Raw genomic sequence first — 21,141 nt, 5'->3', positions numbered from 1 at the left:
CGCTGTGTGACCTGCTTCCACACCCAAGGCCGGGGGTCCATAGAGACCCCAGAGGATGCGGCATTTCTGGGGCTCCTCGGGGAAGGCGCACCTGTCCATGGAGCCCGAGAAGGAGGAATCTAGAGCCCCCCGAACCTCTGCACATGGGGTGTGGTCTCCGGGAGGGAGGGAGCTCCTGAGGGCTGCTGAGCTGTGTCTGTCCCAGACACGGCAAAGGGGTCTGGGGGCTGAGGGAGGGTCGGGGCAGCCCGAGTGGGGCTGGGGGCACCTGAGCCGACTGTGGTCCCGCTGGTGGAGGGACTGTGGTCTGGGGAGGGGGGGCGTCATACTTGCCTGTCTTTCTGCTCCGTCTCGCTTCACCCCTCTGAGCCTCGGTGTGCTCACGTTCAAGATGGAGTGTTCCAGGGCTTCCCTGGTGGCGCAGTGGCTGAGAGGCCGCCTGCCGATGCAGGGGACGCGGGTTCGTGCCCCGGTCCGGGAAGATCCCACATGCCGCAGAGCAGCGGGCCCATGCCCCGCTGAGCCTGCATGTCCAGAGCCTGTGCTCTGCAACAGGAGAGGCCGCGACAGTGAGAGGCCCGTGTACCGCAAAAGAAAAAAAAAAAAAGATGGAGTATTCCACTTCACAGGGTTGTGACAAAGATTACGTTCGTATGCACGTGAAGTTAATCTACCACCATATGAGCTCGTGAATTTTCTCCTTCTCGTCTTCTTTGCTTTAGGTTGTTTTTGAAGGGCCCAGGAAGTGTGGTTTCTCTGCCTACCCCCTTGACACGGAGGGATACCAGTGGCGACTAGCTTTTCTGAAGCTCTGGGCGAAGCTTGCATCTCAGGCCTGGGGAAGAGTATGGGTGGGTGGGGGCCCCGAGGGACCCTTGAGCGGGGCAGGGCGGGCGGTGGGGATCTGCCAGTGAATCGAGTCTCATGGCCTTGAACAATGGATTGATTATAACAACAGACCCGGGGCTTCCCTGGTGGCGCAGTGGTTGAGGGTCCGCCTGCCGATGCAGGGGACGTGGGTTTGAGCCCTGGTCAGGGATCTGAAATCCCACACCCCTCATGGCTCCGTCAAAAAAAAAAAAAAAAGGTGTGAATCTTACCGTGGTCTATACATCATTGTGCAGAACTTGATGTTTTCAGTGTTTCGTCTTTGGTATTTGCCATTCCAAATGTCTCCTCATGTTAACAGTGGTGTAGAATTCCGTAGGATGGACGCGTCTGTAATTTATCCATCTTTGTTATATATTCCACTTTACTGTGTTTCACTGTAAGAAACAACCCCGCAATGAAATATGAAGAACAAAGGAGGTGCCCGGGCCTGGGGAGATGACACAGGAAGCTTCGTGGGTACCTGTAAGGTCGCTGGTAAAAAAAAAAAGATGTGGGGGACTTCCCTGGTGGTCCAGGGGTTAGGACTCTGCACTCTCACTGCCAAGGGCATGGGTTCGATCCCTGGTCAGGGAACTAAGATCCCACAGGCCGCGAGGTGTGGCCAAAAATTTTAAAAAAAAGATGTGAAATAGGTATTTTTAAAATGCTAAAATGTGACTCAGCCTGGTGGTGGGTATGTGGATGTCCGTTAAAAAAAAAAAGCTTTTCTGTACATGTGAACCATTTCATGTCACCAAAGCCCCTGCTTTAGCTCACTCTTGAAGGGGTCACCTAGACCAGCTGGTGGAGGAGAAGGAGATTTGGGTTTTGTTCACAGATAGGTTGATATACTGGTCCAGGCCCCAAATGAGCTGCTGCCACCCCGTGGTCCCACTAAGGAGTACACCTAAAGGACAGTGGGGAGGACGGAACTGCAAGCACGGAGGGAGAAGTGATCTGAAATAAGGAGGTACGTGAGCTCTTGAGCAAACAGTGTGGCTGGTTGCCAGGGCCTTGGAGGGAGCAAGGTTGGGAGACGGTGGATGGGCCGCTGCAGCAGCCACGGCTCAATAAAGGCTCAGATTAAACTCAGAAAACAGTACAATGGTGTCTACCAGGGGCTGGAGGAACTGGGTGTACATTGTGTAATGGTACAAATTGGCAACTAGAGACCTCCAAATCCGGAAGCTTTTCCTTCACTATTCCTTTCACCTGCATGACACCTTTATGGTCCTGCGGTTCTTCTATTTCACTGGCCTGGGCATCATGACTGCCATCAGCTTCCAGCGCTGTCTGTCCTCCTTCTTCCCTATTGGGTACCGGTGGCGTTGCCCCAAGCACCTGTCGGGCAACGTGAGCGCCCTGCTCGGGGCTCTGATCTTTCCGGTTAATATACTGAGAGGTCGTGCCTGTGGTCAGTTATTCATCCCAAGGACAAAGCTCTGTCCTGCACGTATGACCGCCACCACCATGTGGGGCTTCCTGCTGTTCTCCATCCTGGGCGTGTCCAGTGAGCTGTTGCTCCCCAAGTCCAGGCGAGCTCCCAGCAGCACTGGCCCCAAAAGCTCTACCTGGTCCTTCTGTTCTCGGCCCCGGGCTTCTTTCTCCGGCCTGCGCCTCTGCATCATCAGGGTCCTCGTAGCTGACGTGCAAAACCACACCCTCAGCGACGCCTGCGTCCTCCCATCCTGCATCAACAGCACGGCTAACCCTGCTCTTTACTTTTTCACTGGGGGCCTTCAGAGACAGAGCCCTGGGCGAGGAAACAGAGGATGGTGAGGGTGGGAAGGTGCCCCTGACTGGCAAGGTGGAGAGGGTGGACCTCTGAAGGATGGGGGGCTCCCAGTGGATGCGTGTCCCTGGGGCACAGTCCCTACCATCTCCTATGCCTCGCTGCCAGCGGCACAGAGCTCCCCAAGTCAGCACCCCCAAACAGTTCCCTTCCCAGCCTCCTCTTTGTGAAAAACGAGGACAAATAGCCACAAGCAGAATTTTTTGTTTGTTTGTTTTTTGCGGTACGCGGGCCTCTCACTGTTGTGGCCTCTCCCGTTGCGGAGCACAGGCTCTGGACGCGCAGGCTCAGCGGCCATGGCTCACGGGCCCAGCCGCTCCGCGGCATGTGGGATCTTCCCGGACCAGGGCACGAACCCACGTCCCCTGCATTGGCAGGCGGCCTCTCAACCACTGAGCCACCAGGGAAGCCCCAGAAGCAGAATTTTTGTGTGTGTGTGTGTATATGAAACCAAATGCACACATCTGAGCCTTTTGAAACCTGTTAAATTATCCTTCAGAAAGTTTGTGAACTCACACTCACCAAACTCAGAAAGTCGACTTTAACCTCTGACTTACTGTTAAAATTCTGCTTATTTTCAGTTTTGGATAACAAACGCCGCTAAACTCCTTTCAGATGTAGACTGGTCCTTGGAAATGACGCACCCTTGTCCTTCGCCCATTTTTCCGGCATGTTCTAGGGTCTGAATACAGTGTTTTATTTTTTTCTTCCTTGACTTTTAATGGATTGACCTCGTGGAATGTACTCTCTCTCTCAAAACTCTCTCCTTCTGTCTTTAGAATTCCAGTGAAATGAAGGTTTGTTGGCCAGTGCTGTCCGGGGCGGGCGGGTGGGCACCGTCCAGCTGGTGCAGTTCGGCTACGTCAGCGGCTCACGCTGCAGTGACGCTCAGGTCTCCGTGTGGCCCCCAGGCTGCTTTGACTGTTGAGGGAAATGTTTCAGCTGAAGCGTGTACGACCGTCCAACCGATAGGAAGGTGCTGGGGAGTCTTTGCTCTCAGGAGCGACCCCAGGAGATTCCGAGTTAGCTCTGGGTTTGACATGAGGCTTCACTGCCCTCTCCAGGAGCTGGGGTGGGCGGGCTTGTCTATGTTTGGGTCTCAGAAAAGAGCCAGGACCCCCCACGACGAGCTGGAGCTGCAGACAGGAACCCACAGCCCCTCACCAGCCAAGCTCTGGTGACTACCTTTTAACTGGGGGGACACTACCCTATAGCAGGGGGGACACCTCCTATAGCTGGGGGACACTACCTTATAAGTGGGGGACGCTACCCTATACCTGGATGACCAGCGGCCAGGGTCCTGGGGTCCCTGAGTGCAGGAGGCTCTCGCAGGACAGTGCTCAGGACCCTGCCACTGACCCCACGACTGGCCGTCCTGAGTGTCCACGCTCCCTCCATCTCCCTTCCCTGGAGCAGAAGCCCTCCACCCCACTCCCAGCACACGTGGTGCAGGAGCCGCGGCCTCAGGAGGGTGCGTGTGGCTGGGGAGGGGGGCGGCAGACAGGAGGATGTCTCCTCCCCAGGGTGTCAGCAAGGTGCACGTCCCCCGGGGGGACACCCGTGGGGTGCCGACACCTGCACCGAGGGGCCTGGCCATCACCCTGGGTGACAGCCATCCCAGAAGGTGACAGCACTGTCACCCCTAGGCTGCAGAAGCCACAGCCACGTCCTCTTGAGCTCATCCGTGTCACCACCCACGAGGGCCAAATGCTGGGATGAGACCCACAGGTTCAGGGAGGGCTGCCCGCACGGGATGCACCCATCCACTCGCCGGCCGTCCTCAAAACTGTCCTCATCAGCATACCTGGGCCACATCGGCTCGAAGAACAGCTTCTACTGCTGTTCTGTTTTCTTTCCAGATTCTCCCGAAGGTGAAGGACTGAATTCTCCTTGAAGCGTAAACTCTTCCTTTGTTTTAGGAGAAACACCTTCACGGGGGTCTTAGTACGTACGTGCGGGCTGCTGTAACAAAATATTGATGCCACAGGCCTGGTGACACATAAGCAAAAGGGCACTGCTCACAGCTCTGGAGGCCGGAAGTCAAGACCAGGTGCGGGCAGGTCGGGGGAGGGGCCTCTTCCTTGCTGGGTCCTCACGTGGCACAGGGGCCAGGGGCTGCCTGGGGCCTCCATTATAAGGACAGGGATCCCATTCATGGGGCTCCACCCTCAGGCCCCCATGACCTCCCAGAGGCCACACCCCCTGACACCATCACATGGGGGGGTTAGAATTTCCCATATGGACTTTGGGGGGATGCAAACATTCAGACCATAGCACTGGGATTTGGGTCCACAAGGCCAAGACTCTCTTCTGGAAGGACCCCGGACGGCAAGCAGGTTGTGGCTTTGCATCGTGGTTAAAAGGTCGTCTTTATGTCGAGTGACTTTACGTCACAGAAAAGTGGCCCTCGGTGGGGTGAGGGAGAGGGGGTTATTCTGTCCCCGAGCCTGCGGGAGAGTTTCTGGATTCCGGGGGTGGGAGATACAAAGATGGCGGCAGCCTTCGGGGAAAGAGGGCGTGTGCCCTTGTTCCCTTCCCTCGGCCCAAGCCTGGCGTCTTATTAATACGTCCCTGGGTGCTGCTGTCACTGTGGGAAGTTGAGGAAAGGTCTGTGCACGTGCTTTGCAGGCCCAGGGCCTGCAGTAGCATTGCCAGGAAACGTGGGCTTAGACCCAAGGAGCCATCGTCCAGAGCCTGGGCCCGGGCCAGGGCCCGAGGGTGTGTGCAGCGGCCGTTCCTGTTTGGAGAACTCACCATCTAGTTTTCCTAATTCTGATAACACCCCGTGGTCCTCCTTGGAGGACCTCAGGGCAGTAGCTAACTGGTTCAGAAATGGGCATATGACCCAACTGAGCTAATCCAGGGCCTGTACTGAAGAAACGGGGAAGGCACATGTGCTAATCTCCTGCTGGATCTGAACTTGGGAGTTGGCAAGACTGCAGTCACGAGAGGAAGCCAGCGCACAGAGACAGGGTCAGGGGAAGAGAGAAACAAGTTCCAACGACATGGCACAAACCCTGGGTCCAGCCAGGCCTGAAGCCGTCACTCCCCCGGACCGCTCAGCACGTCCGTCAATAAATTCCTTTCCTTGTCCCCCAGGTTCTTTTCTTGGGTAAGGCTTTTGGTAACACACGCGCAGGAAGTCCAAGCTGATGCAGTTTGTAAATACTCCTGGGGATTCTTAGGAATTCCTGGTGTTCCAGCAGAATGGGGGCTGAGCTGTCTTGCTCGGGCCCAAGGCTGGACCTTCCGCAAGGCCCGCAACCAGAGCCCAGCCCTCTCCTCCCGCCCACACTGGCATCGTCCCACTTAACCTGGGTGCTGACCCAGGATGGTGAGACCGAAATGGGAGGAGAAGGCTGGCAAGGATGGCAGGCAGCCGGCCCCCCAGGGGGGTCTTTCCTTAGGGCAGCACGTGGGGGGGCAGGCAGCTGGCCCCCCAGGGGGGTCTTTCCTTAGGGCAGCACATGGGGGGGGCAGGGATGGTGACCGCGCAGACTGCCCCGAGAGCACGTGAAGCCTTCCCTGGTGGCACAGGATGGAGGCGAATCTGCATCCCTGCAGGTTTAGGTCCTCGGAATGACAATGACGGTGACCAGGAAAGAGAAATCTGGGAAATGGGCCCGTTTATAGTGAGAAGAATCATACACAAGGACAGAGGCAGAAAAGGAGAAAGGGCTGCTTTGCAAAACTACAGAGATTGCAAGGGTGGGTGACGGGCGGGGACGGTCGTTGTTCTAGAACCACCCTCCACCCCCCAGGGCCTCCTCCATCCCCACCTGGAAAATCCTCCTTCAGCTCAGGTGACACTCAGAGGAGATGCTGCGCAAGGGCCAGAGGGGCTGGGGAAAGCGCTCGCTTCAAGAAGAGGGTTTATATGTAGTAGTCTGGGCATGTCCATCCCAGTACCTGCTGTACAGCACAGGGAACGCTACTCAGACTCTGTAATGCCCTCTATGGGGAAAGAATCTAAAAGAGAGCGGATATATGTATGCGTATGGCTGATTCACTTTGCCGTACAGCAGAAACTAACAGAACACTGTAAATCAACTATACGCCAATAAAACTGAATTTAAAAAAAAAACAGAAGAGGGTTTAAAATCGCATCCTCTTGTATTTCAGCCTTTTTTAAAGAAACTAGACCGAAAAGATCCCTCTCCCTGAAATATGTCAGACGGGGCTTGTCGACACGCCAGCCACTCCTGCACAGTCACCGGCAAGGCAGACGTAGCATGAGCATCCTGGCGGGAGGGGAGCGCTCTGCGCAGGACCCGGGCTCAGTCCACGCCGTCCAGGTCCTGATGCTGTCTGCTCTCCACGCCGTCCAGGTCCTGGTGCTGTCTCCTCTCCAGCTGGAGAACCTAGAAGAGAAGATGCAGCGTCACCACGAGGACCTGAACGGCGAGGCCGTCACAATGCACCGATTCACCCGAAAGAGGGTCGCGGTCACGGGACTGAAAACGCAGGTCCTCCGACAGCATCTTCAGTGATGAGACGTGGGTGGATCCAGAGTCCGGAAGGATGTGCCTTGGCCCGGGCACGGGGTCGCTGCTGGGCTAGAAGATTCCAGGTGAGTTCTGTCTTTACCCACATGTGTTTTTCTCCATTTGAGGGTCTTGGCACACCCTCTGAACCCCAGGCCTGATGTGAGGGAACTCACTCCTGAGTGCGCACTGGTGGAAGCGAGGCCCCACGGCTGACTAATACTTGGCGGGGGGAGAAGGCTGGGCTGTGCACCACGGCGTGTCTCGGCGGCATCCCTGGACTCCGCCCACCAGATGCGGCAGCACAGACCCCTCCCCAGGTACGATAACCAAAAATGTCTCCAGACATTGCCCGACGACCCCTGGATGAGGGCCACGGCCACGGACGTGCAGCGATGCTTGCGTCCCATCTCGGTTTGCACGTCATCTCCTCATGGTTGCTCCCCGCTCCCCACCGGCTAGCTCCAGCCGCTAGTTCGTCACTAAAGGGATCCTGCCTATAAGCTTAAATTATACAAAATGGCCCACCTCTGGCCCAACCCTGCCTCCCAGGTCACGAACATGAAGCTAAAATACCTTTGTTTAGCTCACGGGAAACATCCTGACCAGGCCCACCTATGAATGGCTGCAGGGAGGAAGAAAAAAACACATCCCCTCTGGGGCCAGGAAATGTTTGATTCTAGTCCCTCCCCTGTTAGGATAAAAGAAGCCTGAATTCTCAGGCAAGATGGCTCTATTATTAGGTAATTAGGGGAAAAAAGGAAGATGTGAGGCCAGTTGGATACCCTGGTAGTCTAGAAGTGACAGTGGTTGGTACCACACTGACACAGCGTTGTAGCCCTGAGTTTAGCGTCCTCAGCACAGCCCAAAATAGCTCATGCTCTGACTGACGTGAAACGTACGGGATCCTCTGCAGAAAGACGGACGCTAAAAAATGCCTCCGTATATATTAAAAAGCTTCTCGGTCCTCAAGGGAAGTGAGCGGATATTCCCTCCACAGACCTTTAAGAGGGAGAAAAAGCATCTCTGCCTGATTTACCTGAGCTTCTATGCAGCGGAACTGCCAAGGCCAGCGGGCGTTGTACAGAAATGGCCGCAGGTCGAACCTGTTGTCGTCTGGGCTGTAGCTCTCGGCATGATACGCGGGGGTCAGTGTGGTCATTTTGTGTCTGTTCGTGGAATACTTCGAGAAAAACCGCTTCACTTTGTCGGCCACCTGGGAGGCGAGGGATGCACAGGGCCTGATGCTGGCAAAGCCGGAAAGACCCCAGGCTGGTGTTCCCGGCAGCACTGCCCTGGGCTGTGCGAGCTAACAGCACCCACCCCCTGCAACACGGCTGCGTCTGGACCCCCCGAAGGCAGGAGTGGACCGGTGCCACTGCTCGGGCTGGGGCTGCGGGATGAACTTTGAAGACGCGGTCTCCTGACTCCAGCACCCCGGAAGCTGCATCAGGAGACCCGGTCAGGGGTCCCTGGAAGATGTATCTCACGAGGCTTCCAGGCGGTTCTGCGGGGACCGCTCTGTCTGTGGGCTTCGGCCCTGAGGAGCCTGACAGCTCGCAGAAAAGCAGCGCTATTCCGACCTCAGAGTTCGCCCCCTGCCCCCCAAAAAGGAGGAGCTTGCTCGCTACAATGGGGTCCAGCCCCACCCAGACAAACTGAGCCAGCGCAGAAGGAAGGCCTGGGCTGCTGGGAGCCTAAAACTGGACCGTAGCTCCTTAGAGAGAGACACTGTTCTCATCTTAAGGTCACACCGTGGCCACCTGCTCCTGAGTCACATGGTGACCTTACCTGCCGACTCCCTGAGGACACTGCACGTGGCTTACCTGTCTGGGGGTGCAGACGTCCTTCCACACGTAGAGGAGTTTGCAGAACATGCTGTAGGGCCCCATCTTGGCGATCTTCCGGAGCCTCCCGTAGACCGACAGCTCCGCGTAGGTCACTCCCATGTCTTCCTGGGAACAAAAGAGAAGCGTCTCATGAGTGACAGCAAGTCAGCGCTGGGGGACAGGTTAAAACTTCTGCTGGAGATGGAACCGAGCCCCACCCCCACCACTCGCCTCATCACCTCCCTCCCGGCTCCAACCTCGAGAGACCTGAATTGAACACTGAAGGCCAGCCATGGATGACGCTGAGCCCTGGGCTCCCAGGCCAGGACCCAGCGAGGGAGCATGGCTTGTTGGGGCAGAAAGGAGGCCATGAAGGAACCCAGCAGCAGGGAGGTGGGGGAAGAAGCACAGTGACAAAGCCACCGCCGTTACCTCGTCAGTCTGGGACACCCGTCCGTGGGTCAAGGGCTCCAGCTCGGCAGTGGCCGGCGCTACCAGGATGCTGCGGCCAAGACACACAGAGGTCAGTCACAACACCTGCGTATTAACTCAACAGATACCATGAAAGCACCAGGCAGTGCTCAGCCCGAAGACGGAGGGATACAAAGACCTCTCGGCCTTACGACAGCGGGAGAAGGGTGGTGAGGGGAAGAGGGAAGCAGCGGCTGCCTGATCTGGCCAGAGCCAGGGCAGCACCAATGGGAAGGAAGGGGGTGCCTGGTCTCGGGACCCCAAGCGCGCCTGCAGGGCAGGACTGTTTCCATCAGGAGATGGGAGCTATGGAAGGTGGCTGATGGGGCGAGGGTGGCCCGGGGCTGTGCCGAGACGCATACCCGGTGGCTCAGGGGCCACGGCTGAGGCCTCGTGGGCGCACACGCACCTCTGCAGGGCGGGAAGCTGGAAGCGCTCCATGCAGAGCTGGACGAAGGCTCTCAGGTCCGTCTTGCTGATCCCGCCTATGGGGTTGATGTCTGCGCTGGAGCAGTCGTACTTGGTCAGGTAGCCGAGGAGGCTGCAGCAGGAGAAAAACGCGCGGTTTCCATGCAGCAGACCCGAGGGGCTGCAGATTCCACGAACCTGGGGGCCTGGCCATCCAGTCCCTGGACATCCAAAGACTCGCTTCTTCCAGGGCCCTGGGGCCAGACCCTGGCAGATTCAAGGGTCTGGGAGAAGCCTGATGTGCTGGGGCAGATTGGGGAAGGGGCAGAGGCTACGGACAGCCAAGGAGGAGGATCCAGCAAGCTGGACGAGACGTTTGGGCCGGGAAGCAGCTTGGGGACTGACCAGCAGCCACCTGCAAGCGGCCCGTCTGGGAGGGAGGGCTGGGGCCAGCCGAGTGCGGAGCTGAGGGATGGAGGTCCTCGGGAGGGAGGGGCAGGACCTCAGGCATGGACGCTGAGCCCACAGAAGCAGGGCCGCCTCCCCACTGCCAGACACCTCCTGCGGTGGGCAGAGTGGCCCCCAAATGCCCACATCCTAATACCCGGAACCCGTATACATACACATACAGGGTGAAAGCAACTCCGCAGATGAGGTGAGGTTGAGGACCCTGAGATGGGTGATTACCCTGGATTATGGGGTGGGCCCTAAATGCAAGCACAAGGGTCCTTAAATGTGGAAGAGAGAACTGGCGGGCGGGGGGCGTCAGTCAGCGGGAGCTGTGGCCACAGGAGAGGCGCACAGATTCTGCACCACGGGCTCTGCAGACAGAGGAAGGGGCCACACGCCAAAGGATGTAGGCGCCCCCAGCAGCTGGAAAAGGCGAGTAACAGCTTCTCTCCCGGAGCCTCCAGAAGGAACCGGCCCCGTGCCGCCTTGACTCTGGGCCAGTGAGGCCCGTGCTGAACCCCTATCCTACCGAACCCAGAAGGAACCGGCCCTGTGCCGCCTTGACTCTGGCCCAGTGAGGCCCGTGCTGAACCCCTCACCTACTGGACTGTAAGATAATTCATTGGCGCCTTGGAGCCACCGACTTTGTGCCCACTTGTCACCTCAACCCCACGACACTCACCCCTTCGATGCGTCCGTCCCTCTCCACCCCGCCACCACCGCTACCATATTCTCGCTGGACCACTGGATGACCGCAGCTCTCCACCCGCATCCCAAGCTCCCCCACCACAAGGCCATTGCTGACCTGTGCCGTGGGTACTGTTTGGCCTTTGTCCCACCTGCACTCACACGGCTGACCTCTCCCCACTTTTCAAGAGAAAGACCAAACACTCAGCCCTCCAGGCTCCCATGAGGGTGCAAAGCCGGGGTGTAAGACCCCCTGGGTCCCAGACAGGGGGGATTAAAACCTGCACCGCCCTAAGCGGGGCTCCTTCGAGCAACCCCGAGGTGGGTGTAACATCACTCCCTGTCCCGTTAAACGGATGGTTGACGGAAGGAACAGGGTCCGGTCCGTGGGCGAGGGCCAGGGTTTCCAGGCCAGAAGAGACCGTCGTTTTCACCTGACCCCTGTGCCCCTTCCCCCCTCGGCTGCCCTCAAAGGGGCATCAGGAGCTAAGGGAAACACAGACCCGGCCGGAGCGGCCGTGGGTCGACCAGGGGACTCACGCAGAGCAAGGCATACACACCTCTCATCCACGTTGGCAGATCCGAGCACGAGAAGCCTGCCTGGGGCGCCCCGGGACCAGAGGCTCAGCTGAGCGAAGAGGTAGGCAATGACCATCCTCACCCGCGCCTGGACCACAGGAGGGGAACGTCATCCGCGCGGGGCGGGGGCGGGGCACGCGCATGCTAACACCGCCTCCCTGCAGCTCGGGGCAGGGGCTCTCCCAGCAACCTCAGGAGCACAGGGACGTTTAAGTGACGCAGGAGCTTCCAGCGTCCAGAGGGGCCGGGAGCCTGTGGTCCCCTCACCCACACCGTGGGCTCCCGCACTCAGCCACAGAGATGGAAGGACCAAAGCCCGAGGCCGCGGTGAGACAGGGCTGCAAAGCCAGCCGGGGAGACTGTGGTCCCTCCTGTCACTCCCTGCACTGCTCGGCAAGGTCACCCGCACCCGCAGAAAGGGGACAGAGAGACAGGACAGACCCAGGCAGCTGTAGCCCAGGCCCCCTCTTTCCCTCCACAGACCACACAGGGTCCAGCTCCCCTGCAGCCGCCTGGAAGGTGGGGCTGCGTCTGAGCCGCCCCCCAAAGATGCAGAAACTGCACGCACTTGCACACACGCCACGTTCCCAAACCCTCACGCCGAGCGCACGCTCTCACGCACACGCACGCACACACACGCAGACCCCCATCCTTGTCGCAAGGCTGCACACTCAGGGTCTCTAAGGCAGGCTGCTGACCCCAGTGCCGGCTGTCCCCCGGGTTCCCTGCGGCCCCCGAGTGGGGACAACGGCCCCATCTGGGAGGCACACCTGTACGTTCTGCAGGGCCAGGTTCTCCCGGCTGCTTCCTCCGTGAGCTGCAAACGCAGGGCTTTTACCCGTCACCAGGCTGAAGATGCCCATGACGGCCTTCACGGCTGGGTCGATGTTGAGACCGATGTGGTGGCTGGGGAGAGAAAGGGAAGGCGTGCAGACGGCAAAACAAAAACACAGAACTTACCATTTTCAAGTGCCCCATTCAGCAGCATCGAGGACACTGACGACGCCACCACCAGTTCCAGAACTTTCCATCAGCCCAGAAGGAAACCCTGTGCCCACGAGCGGTCTCTCCCCACACCCTCCTCTTCCAGCCCCCGAGGACGCCTGACCCACTGTCTGTCTCTGTGGGTCTGCATGGGCTGGACATTTCAGAGAAATGGAACCACACAGTATCTGTGCTTTGCTGACTGCCTTCTCTCACTCAGGATGGTGCTCTCCAGGCTGATCCATGTCGTAGCCTGTGTCAGCGCTTCGCTCCTTTCTAAGGCTGAATACCGCCCCCTCGTAACCACCTCTTGGTTACCTACTCAGCTGTCGATGGACGTTTGAGCTCTTCTGCCCGTTGTGAATACACTGTCACGGACCCAAACGTGTAAATATTTGTTCACGTCCCTGCTTTCACTTCCTTTGGGCATCTTCCTGGGAGCAGAAGTGCTGCGCGGGGACAGCTTTTAGCTGAGCTCCGCGTACAGAATGGGCAGCCTCTTGTTTTTCCCTTGGAGGCAGAATAAATGGGATGTTCTGAATGGAGCCGAGTCTCCCTGTGTGGCAAGATGCCTTCTCTCCACCTTCCTCAGGCACAGAGGCCTCCAGGTGGAAGAGGGCAGAGGGAGGCTCACGCTCCCGGGAGGGGCGAGGGCCTGCCTGTGCTCCCGGCTGGAGGGGGGTGAGGAGGGAACCCGCTCGCCTCTGGGGTGCTCACTGACCCACAAACGTGGCCTTGCGGGGAGCTGCCCGCCGTCACCGCCACCTGGCCGTGTCCGACGCCACTGACCAGCTACCTTCCGATCTGCTGGGCGAGATCTCTGGCTCTGTTGCACGTCTCCCGGGAGGAGTTCTCACTGGCCATGTAGCAGGTGGTCAGGATGCGGCCGCAGAGCTCCCGGGGGTCCTGGGGGGTGTAGCTGGTCTGGTTCACAATGGTCCGGACGTCGTCCAGCACTTCCTGACCTGAAAACCACCGGACAGAAGCGCACGTGCCGTGTGCCAGGTGCCTGCACCACTTAGTCCCTTCTCCACCGCCCGGGAACCTCGTCAGATCGGCCCCGCGATGCCCGTTTCTCGGCCGCGGACACTGAGGGAATGGCCGATGTCACCGCACAGAGCGACAGGGTGTGAACGTGGGTTTGTTCTTTCCTTGGGGCCACACTGCCGACACACGGCAGCGACGGGCACCTGTGGCTTGATGGACACAGCCACGTGGGCCCTGGAAGGGACTTGAACGGCCTTGCTGTCCCCAGGCCCTGGGACTCGGGCGCGACGCTGTGACCTCTGAATACGACCTCCACCACAAGGCCCAGGACCTGGGTTTCCCCTCTGCTCCTCCCACAGGCTGACCCCCTGGAAACTGCTCGGGCCCCAGACGTCACCTACTTCCGCGCTTCACAGCCTCGCAGACCTGGTGGCACATGGAGTAGACGACACAGGCGGTGGCCCCGCTGTCCACCCCGCCGCTCAGGGGCAGGAAGAACCCCGCCTGGAACGGGCCGACCAGACGGGGGTGTGAGCAGGGCCTCTGGGAAGCAATGCGCCCCCAGATGCGCCCGGCTCCCCCTGCAAAAATGAGCGCCCACAAAATACTCTCCCTGGGGGAGGGGAAAAGATGCCCTGCACGTTCCAGGATGGACTTTCTAGAAGGCAAAGGGACCTCCACTGTGGAGGGTCTAAGGCTGGGTCGCCACGGTGAATTACAACAGACACGCACGATCACGAAAGCGGCAGGAGGCGGGGAGCCTCGTAACTCAGTGTCATCAGACAGGACCCCAAAGACGGAGCAAGAGCTCAGCGGGACCTCTGGGCTCTGTCTAGTGTAGCTGAGGCTCCCGACGGAAGCAGAGCCATGAAATGCTTGCATTAAAAACAAAGTCACCAGCCTGCCGCAGGATCAAACGCAAACCAACTGGGAGAAGCAGAGGGAGGTGGTGAGACACTGATGCCTTACCTGTTGGCTACGTCTTAAAAAATCCCAGAGCCAGCATGCGGGTCCGAGGCTGGGGAACGATGGGAAGCATTAGGATGGGGAACTGCTGACCTGGTCCACAGCTCACCTGGGGGCAGGTGCCAAGGTGGGCGCTGTGCCCGTGAGAGCCGCCAGCACGACGCCCAGGTCTCTGTTTTAAGCACTTCGCGTGAATGATTTCATTTGAAATCTCAAAACAGCCCCAGGGGGCAGATGCTATCATTGGCCCGGTTGTGAAATGGCACAGGAAGGCAAGAACAGCGTCTCTGTGCCCAAGGGCCCAGGGCAAGGAGTGGCAGGGCTGGGTGTGGGCCAGGGGTTCCGGCTGCAGCGTCAAGGGCAGGCTCTGGAGACCAGGACACGCTGGCCCCGCAGCGCCACCTGGCGGTGCAGCAGGGGATGGGGGGTTCCCCGGGGGACAACAGGACCACCCCCCCCCAGCTTCCCAAGGGCCCCACCTGATCTCCTCGGCGGGACTGTGGTATTTCCACTCAATGGGCTCAGAGAGCGGCTCCAGCAGGTCCTCGTGGCAGGACAGGGCGAAGTCCACCTTCACGCGGGGGTAGGGGCTCACTCTGCTGGCCTGGGAAGGACAACCCCTCAGCGCTGGTACCCGTACAGGCCCCTGGGATGACTGCAGCCAGTGGGGAACACAGCTCAGAACCCCACTGGGGACCCTTCACGGCCGCCAGGACGGCCAGAACAGAGACGGATGTAGCAAGCGCTGGCTGGGATGTGGGGAACCCAGAGCCCTTGCACAGCGCTGGGGGGACGGGAGATGGGCAGTGGCTGAGGACAGCCTGGCAGGGCCTCCTACAGTCAAACAGGGAACCACCACAGGACGCTGCAGTCCAGTCCCAGGTATGTAACAAAGGACACGCAAACACGTCCACACGGACACCCGGGCATACGTCCACAGCAGCACAATTCATCACAGACAGAGTGGAAATGGTCCAGACGTGCACCGACAGACGAATGGACAAACAGCACGTGGTCTAGCCATTCAGTGGAATATTATTCTGCCGTAAAAAGGAATAAAGCACTAACACACGCTACAGCATGGACGAACCACAAAACATTATTCTCAGCGAAAAAAGTCAGACGCAAAAGGCCACATATGATATGATTCCATTTCTATGAAACGTCCAGAATTGGGAAATCCATAGCGACAATGCAGACTGATGGTTGCCGGGGGCCCTGGGGGAGGTGGACGGAGAGTAACAGCTCGTGGGTCCGGGTTTCTTTTGGGTGATGAGAATGTTTTGACGCTGATTGTGGTGATGCTGCTTGACTCCACGAATACACTAAAATCCACCGAACTGTGTGCCGAAATCAGTGAATTGTGTGGTAAGGGAATGACATCTCAATAAAGCTGTTATTAAAAAAAATTCTGGGTCTTTGATGCGCATCCCACGTGTGTGTCTATAAGCACTTACCGCCAGGTTTCGAGATGAAATCTCTGCCCTGTAGCTTCTGACATCCTCCAAATCCAACGTGGCGGTGAGGACTTCCTGGAGAAGGGAGTTTCAAAGAGAAATCGTGATTTCCTGTTCTGTTTTGTTTTTCACTCACACGTCTAATTTGTTTTCGTAGGTGTGCCAAATGGCACCCGATGAGTTATGCCTTCTAAGGCAGGGACTGGGGGTCCAGGGAGAGGGGACAGCCAGTGGTGCTGCCGACCCAAAGCCCTTTCCTCTTGTCGTTGCCACGGGAACGTCCACGGAATTGCCGGTGATTCGTTAATCACGGCACGGGACACAATCCTGTCAATAAATGTCTGCTGGGGCTTCTGAGACAGCTTCTTAAAAAGACACACGAGGAGCAAGGGCCCCTCTTCTGCCTTTGAACGGGGCTGCATGAAGATGCATGGCTGGAGCTCCTGCAGCCATCCTGTGACCAAGAGGCAACTGAAAATGAAGCCCACACAGAGGAAGGCCCAGATGGAGAGTGATGGAGGGGTGGAGCCAGAGCCCCGGCAGTCATCGCGTTGGGATCCTGGCCTGGACGTGCTGCCTGTGCTCTAGGAGGTGACGCTTCATTCCTTCGAACCCAGATGAGACGGGGGTTCTGCCACTTGCAACAAATTACAGAAAAGGGAAAAGTTTTAACTCATAGACGTTACTCCTTCCCTTATGAAGAAAAACACACTAATCAAATTATATTGTGAGGACATTGTCTCATACACACAGGTGCAGGACAGCAAGAACTGCTTCTGGGCACCACTGGGGGACACAGGGTGGCTGGGCCCCCGCTCCTGCCGCTGGGCTGTGGACAGCTACCTGTGTCAGCAGTGGGCCTCACCCAAGCTGGAAACACCCGTGAAGAGACAGAGAGTAAAGAGCTGCCGCGTCCTTTGGTTCTCCTGTCATTTCCCAAGTGACGGGTCACTGAAGCCGCCGGGCTGCCTTGACAAAGCCACAGAAAGTGAGAAGACGCCGGAGTGAACCCTTCCTGGGAAGAAGGCTCCAGTCCACTTTCCCCAGAACTCGGTTAGCCTTGCACAAAGGCTCGATCGAGGCTGTGAGAAGCATGTGCCCTCGAGAAGGTCAGCTGACCACGGAGGAGGTGGCAGGACAGAAGGGCACTGCCCTGGCCGCAGGGCAGTGATGCCACCTCTGTCCCCAACACTCAGGCAAAATCAGAGAATTCTGGCTCGAAAGCCCCCTCCAGGGGGCGGGAGCCAACGGTCCCCAGGTTTCTGTCTGGCGAAGAATCGCCTGTGTGCTTGCTGAAATGGGGGCTCCTTGGGGGGCCTGGACGGGGTCCAGAACCTGTAGCGACCTGCACGCCTGCTCATCCTGCAGCATGTGACCCCCCCCCCCCAAACCCCCTGCCGGTGAATCCTGCCACCAGGTGCCTGAGGCTCTGACGTTTGGCTTAGTGCTTTGGCCGAACCGACGTGCACTGAAGCATGTTTGGAGGAGATGAACACCTAGCCGTCTGCATGGCCTTCATCTTCCCCTCCAACGCCCTTCCGTCTTTAACATGGTTAATACTGAACAACAGGACGGCTTTGGGGACGCAGCCACTTGGAAAGCAAGGTCTGAGGGACCACGATCAGGACGACTTTTGCAGGGAGACGGAGTGTTCCCGCGGCCGGGGCCCAGACTGCCAAACCTCGGGCTTCCCTCTGGGCAAGAAAACACCATGGGATTCTTTTCAAAGTTCCTTTCCTTGGCTCATTTTGAAACCGAAGTTTGGTTTCATAACCACTTCCTTGCCAACAACCCCAAGGAGACTGCGGAAGGCATGAAACATCACCTCATCTGCGTGGATGCCAAGGAGATGAAGCAACAGAAGTTACAACAGAGGGTCCTGGAGACTTTCTTATTCCGTGACACCGCTTGCCTTTTGCTCCGGCAGAGCAATCCCTGGAGACTTTTTTTTTTTTTTTTTTTGCTACCACCTGCCTCTGTGAGTGAGCGTTTCCAACACTTGTTTCCAAAAAAAACCCAAGTTGGATCCAAAGACAAGATGTGCGATGCCATGTGAGACCTGTACTGACCGTCTGAGCCCAGTAACAGTGACCCTTCCCGGCAGCACTGAAAGTTACGCTGTGTTGCGTTTGCGGAATTGGAATCTATTCCCATTTTTTGGGCAGTAAAAGCCATTTTCCTTCTTGGGTGCTTAAAAAAAAAAAAAAAAGAAAACCAACAGGGAGAGCCACACGATTCTCTACAAGCACCTTTTCATCTCGTCTTATTCTCTCCGTAAAGGAAACTAATGTCCAATCACATGGGAAAGCTCTGTACTCACGTTAATGTGTTTTCAGAAGCAGAGGGTGTGCAGTTTTCATATTTGTGGCTCCAGTGAGGTTACGACAACGTTGGGGGGACGTGCCCCCCCGCGCCCCCAGCTGGTCATCAGTCCAGTGAGACCAGGGCGCCCCCCAGAATGAGGAGGGTGGGGGTCTCCAATGCTGCTTCCAGAACCCGCGGGGCAGGGCCCACAGGGAACGTGTGCTGTCTTGATTTCTGGGGAAAACCCCCTAATGGCCCACCTGCAAGCCCCCTCCTGGATCCGCCCCCACGGACGGGCTCCGCTCTCATCACGGGGACCAGGCGCAGTGCCTGCTCATTCCTGAGGACTGGCTCCAGTTCCCCGCCAGCCCCGGCTGTGGGATTCTTCAAACAAGCCCATCACATCCTCCCGGGAACCGGGGGTCACCCCTCTTGTCACTACAAAGCCCGCTCCTGCAGCTCCTGGCCTCTCCCTCAGCTCCAAGGGCAGCCTCGGGGGGACCCTGCAGGGCACGTGGGGCTGATAAACTGCCGGGGATCCCATCCGTCCAGTGTGCTGTGCGGGCGGTCCCCGTAACCTCACGGTGAGAATCCCTCCCGAACCAAGGAGGTGAAGAGGAAGCAATCAAAACCAGCAGGACCCACCATGGGGCCACATCAGACCCCCCGTCATGGGGGAGAACAGAGAACACGGCCCCTGAACCAGAGACCCTCCCGCCATCCCACGCGGGCTGGTTCGTACCACGTCGTCCAGAGAGAACTGGGACCCCTGGGCAAAGATGCTGCCATTCACGGCTATCAGGGCACAGCCGTCGTAGTACAGCCGGTCCCCGTCACAGCCCTTCTGATTGGCCAGCAAGTAAATCCCGCCGTTCTGGAAAATGCAGGGGACGGCAACGGTCAACTGTGGTCCGTCACCTTCACCCTCCTCTGGCCCAAACACACGAAGCTTCAGACGCCCCTGCGACTGTGTCATAGTTAGCCCCCCACCCCAGCAAGAAAATGTGCGCCTCCAGGGAACGTCCGCAGCTATGGTGCTCTCGGCCTTCCAAGGTACCAGGCATCACACGAATCATTCATTCTCGCCTCCCAACTACCCTTCAAGGCAGGCGCTGTCACCTCCACCAGACAGGAGGAGAGATGCAGCTTCAGAGAAGACAAACCCCCCCAGGTCACGAAGCCGAGACTCTGTCCCAGGAAAGAGCAAACACGGCCCCTGGTGTCACGCTGCCAGCAAGAGGGGCAAACTCGTGGGCGTTCCCCGTGCCTTGCTGTGGTGCCAACGGGCATCCTGGTTCCCGGTCACCATGTCACTTGTCCTGAGACCAGTATGATGGTCAAGAGCCCAGGAACCGGATGGCTGGGGTGTGAGCCCAGGGGCCACTTGACTGCCATGTACCGAGTGTCCTGCTCCAAAGAGCAGAGGTGTCAACAGCACCTGGCCCGTAGGGCAGTTTTGAGGGTTAAATGAGGTCAGGCAAGCGGGGCCCAGGAAGGGGCGTCACGCACACCGATCGGCTGCGGCTGTAACCAGAAGCACCGAGCATCCCCACGCTCAGGCCCCTCCCAGCGCTGGGTGCTGGGGTCACAAGCGTGAGGCAGACACGCTCCAGCATCCCCGCCGCCACCTACCTTGGTGGTGGCCATGGTCACCAGGTCCACCCGGGCGTGGGCTTTGCGCAGCATGTGGTGGCTGCCTGAGGCATTGGTGAAGATCTCCACGCCGTCCAGGCCCATGTCCACGTGTGGGCTGTGGGCAGGGGAGGGCAAAGAGACCGGTGTCCCCAACCCACCCTCCCAGCCCCGCAGCTCCCAGGGCATCTCCCCAGCCCCAGGCCATGACACCAGGAAGGCTGCAAACCTCCAATCCTCCGGGGCCCAGCGAGGATGGGATCTATGGCACAGAGGGCAAGGCTGACCTGTGGGGTGTCCAGAGTTCCTCGCAGACCTCACTCCCGATGCACGTGTCCCGGGTGGAGAGGACAGCATCCCCAAAGGGCACAGTTTCCTGGGTTGGGAGACCAGAGCGCTTGAGACCCCTTGGCCATCCCGTCTGGGCCAGGTACTGAACCAGGACGCCAGATGTGACGCATGAGACTTGCATGAAGGCCACGATTTTGTTTCAAGTACTAATGAATCCTTCCTCGACCCGGAGCGTTCCCAGCCCAGGGGCCAGCAGGCAGCTCCTCCGCTGACCCAAGGGCCTCAGTCACACCTGGAAGCCAAGCTGAGCTGCCACAAGCTTGAGTGTGGCTGCCGCTAACTGTGACTCGGTTCCTGAAGCTTCCACGGGCCCAGACGGCCAGCGGCAACAGCATCGGCTGGGTGCTCTTCTGACATCATCTGTGCTCCTGGGGGTCCCATCCCCATGTCAGAAACGAACGGACTGAGCTCTTACAAAGTTCACGCCAGCCGACGGGTCATCCAGCCCCTGAACGGCAGGGCTGGGGCAGGACGCAGGGTCCCTGTGTCTCTAGGAGCTACGTTCGTGTCCCCCGAGGGGTGGGAGCTTCCAGGGCAGGGACGGAGCTGCCCCTGAGGCCGCCGCACCGGTCTGAGCAGTCACCGAGATGAGCAAGTGCTGACAGGATCACCCGGGCGTGGGGCCCACCTTGGCCTCCTCTCTCGGGGACCAAGTTTCAGCTGCGTTGCCATTTCACTGAGCCAAAAAATCACCCTGGCGGGCCTGGACCGCATCCCAGCACTCTTGGTTGGGTCCCCTGACGTGTGTGTTAGTGGGTTCAACTCCCTTTATCACCAAGGGCAAGAACCGAGGGGCAGGCCTGGCATTTTCTGTTCTGACGCTTCTTGCCACGGACACAGCCCTCAGCCAGGACCCCGAGCTGGCCGTCCCGGGACCCCTGCACACCCTG

At 58.5% G+C, this 21,141-nt stretch overlaps 1 protein-coding gene across 1 annotated transcript in view; it reads right to left on the bottom strand.

The window, feature by feature from the left end:
- Positions 1 to 6,280: 6,280 nt before the first annotated feature.
- Positions 6,281 to 21,141, bottom strand: part of NADSYN1 (NAD synthetase 1) — a 35,275-nt gene continuing 20,414 nt past the window's right edge. The window contains exons 7-21 of the mRNA XM_060019476.1: positions 20,188 to 20,276; positions 19,901 to 20,018; positions 19,011 to 19,142; positions 15,965 to 16,039; positions 14,987 to 15,111; positions 14,511 to 14,559; positions 13,943 to 14,045; positions 13,351 to 13,519; positions 12,341 to 12,476; positions 11,552 to 11,658; positions 9,856 to 9,987; positions 9,408 to 9,477; positions 8,973 to 9,101; positions 8,186 to 8,362; positions 6,281 to 7,023 (exon numbers count right to left, since the gene is read on the bottom strand). Of these exons, the coding sequence (XP_059875459.1) occupies positions 6,940 to 7,023; positions 8,186 to 8,362; positions 8,973 to 9,101; positions 9,408 to 9,477; positions 9,856 to 9,987; positions 11,552 to 11,658; positions 12,341 to 12,476; positions 13,351 to 13,519; positions 13,943 to 14,045; positions 14,511 to 14,559; positions 14,987 to 15,111; positions 15,965 to 16,039; positions 19,011 to 19,142; positions 19,901 to 20,018; positions 20,188 to 20,276 (1,695 nt within the window). The 3' untranslated portion in view covers positions 6,281 to 6,939. The remainder of the gene's footprint in view (positions 7,024 to 8,185; positions 8,363 to 8,972; positions 9,102 to 9,407; positions 9,478 to 9,855; positions 9,988 to 11,551; positions 11,659 to 12,340; positions 12,477 to 13,350; positions 13,520 to 13,942; positions 14,046 to 14,510; positions 14,560 to 14,986; positions 15,112 to 15,964; positions 16,040 to 19,010; positions 19,143 to 19,900; positions 20,019 to 20,187; positions 20,277 to 21,141) is intronic.

The sequence above is a fragment of the Delphinus delphis genome, chromosome 8 (genome assembly GCF_949987515.2).
Source record: "Delphinus delphis chromosome 8, mDelDel1.2, whole genome shotgun sequence".
Classification (NCBI taxonomy): Eukaryota; Metazoa; Chordata; class Mammalia; order Artiodactyla; family Delphinidae; genus Delphinus; species Delphinus delphis.
The sequence above is the reverse complement of the archived record's forward strand: the minus strand, read 5'-3'. Positions and strand labels throughout refer to the sequence as shown.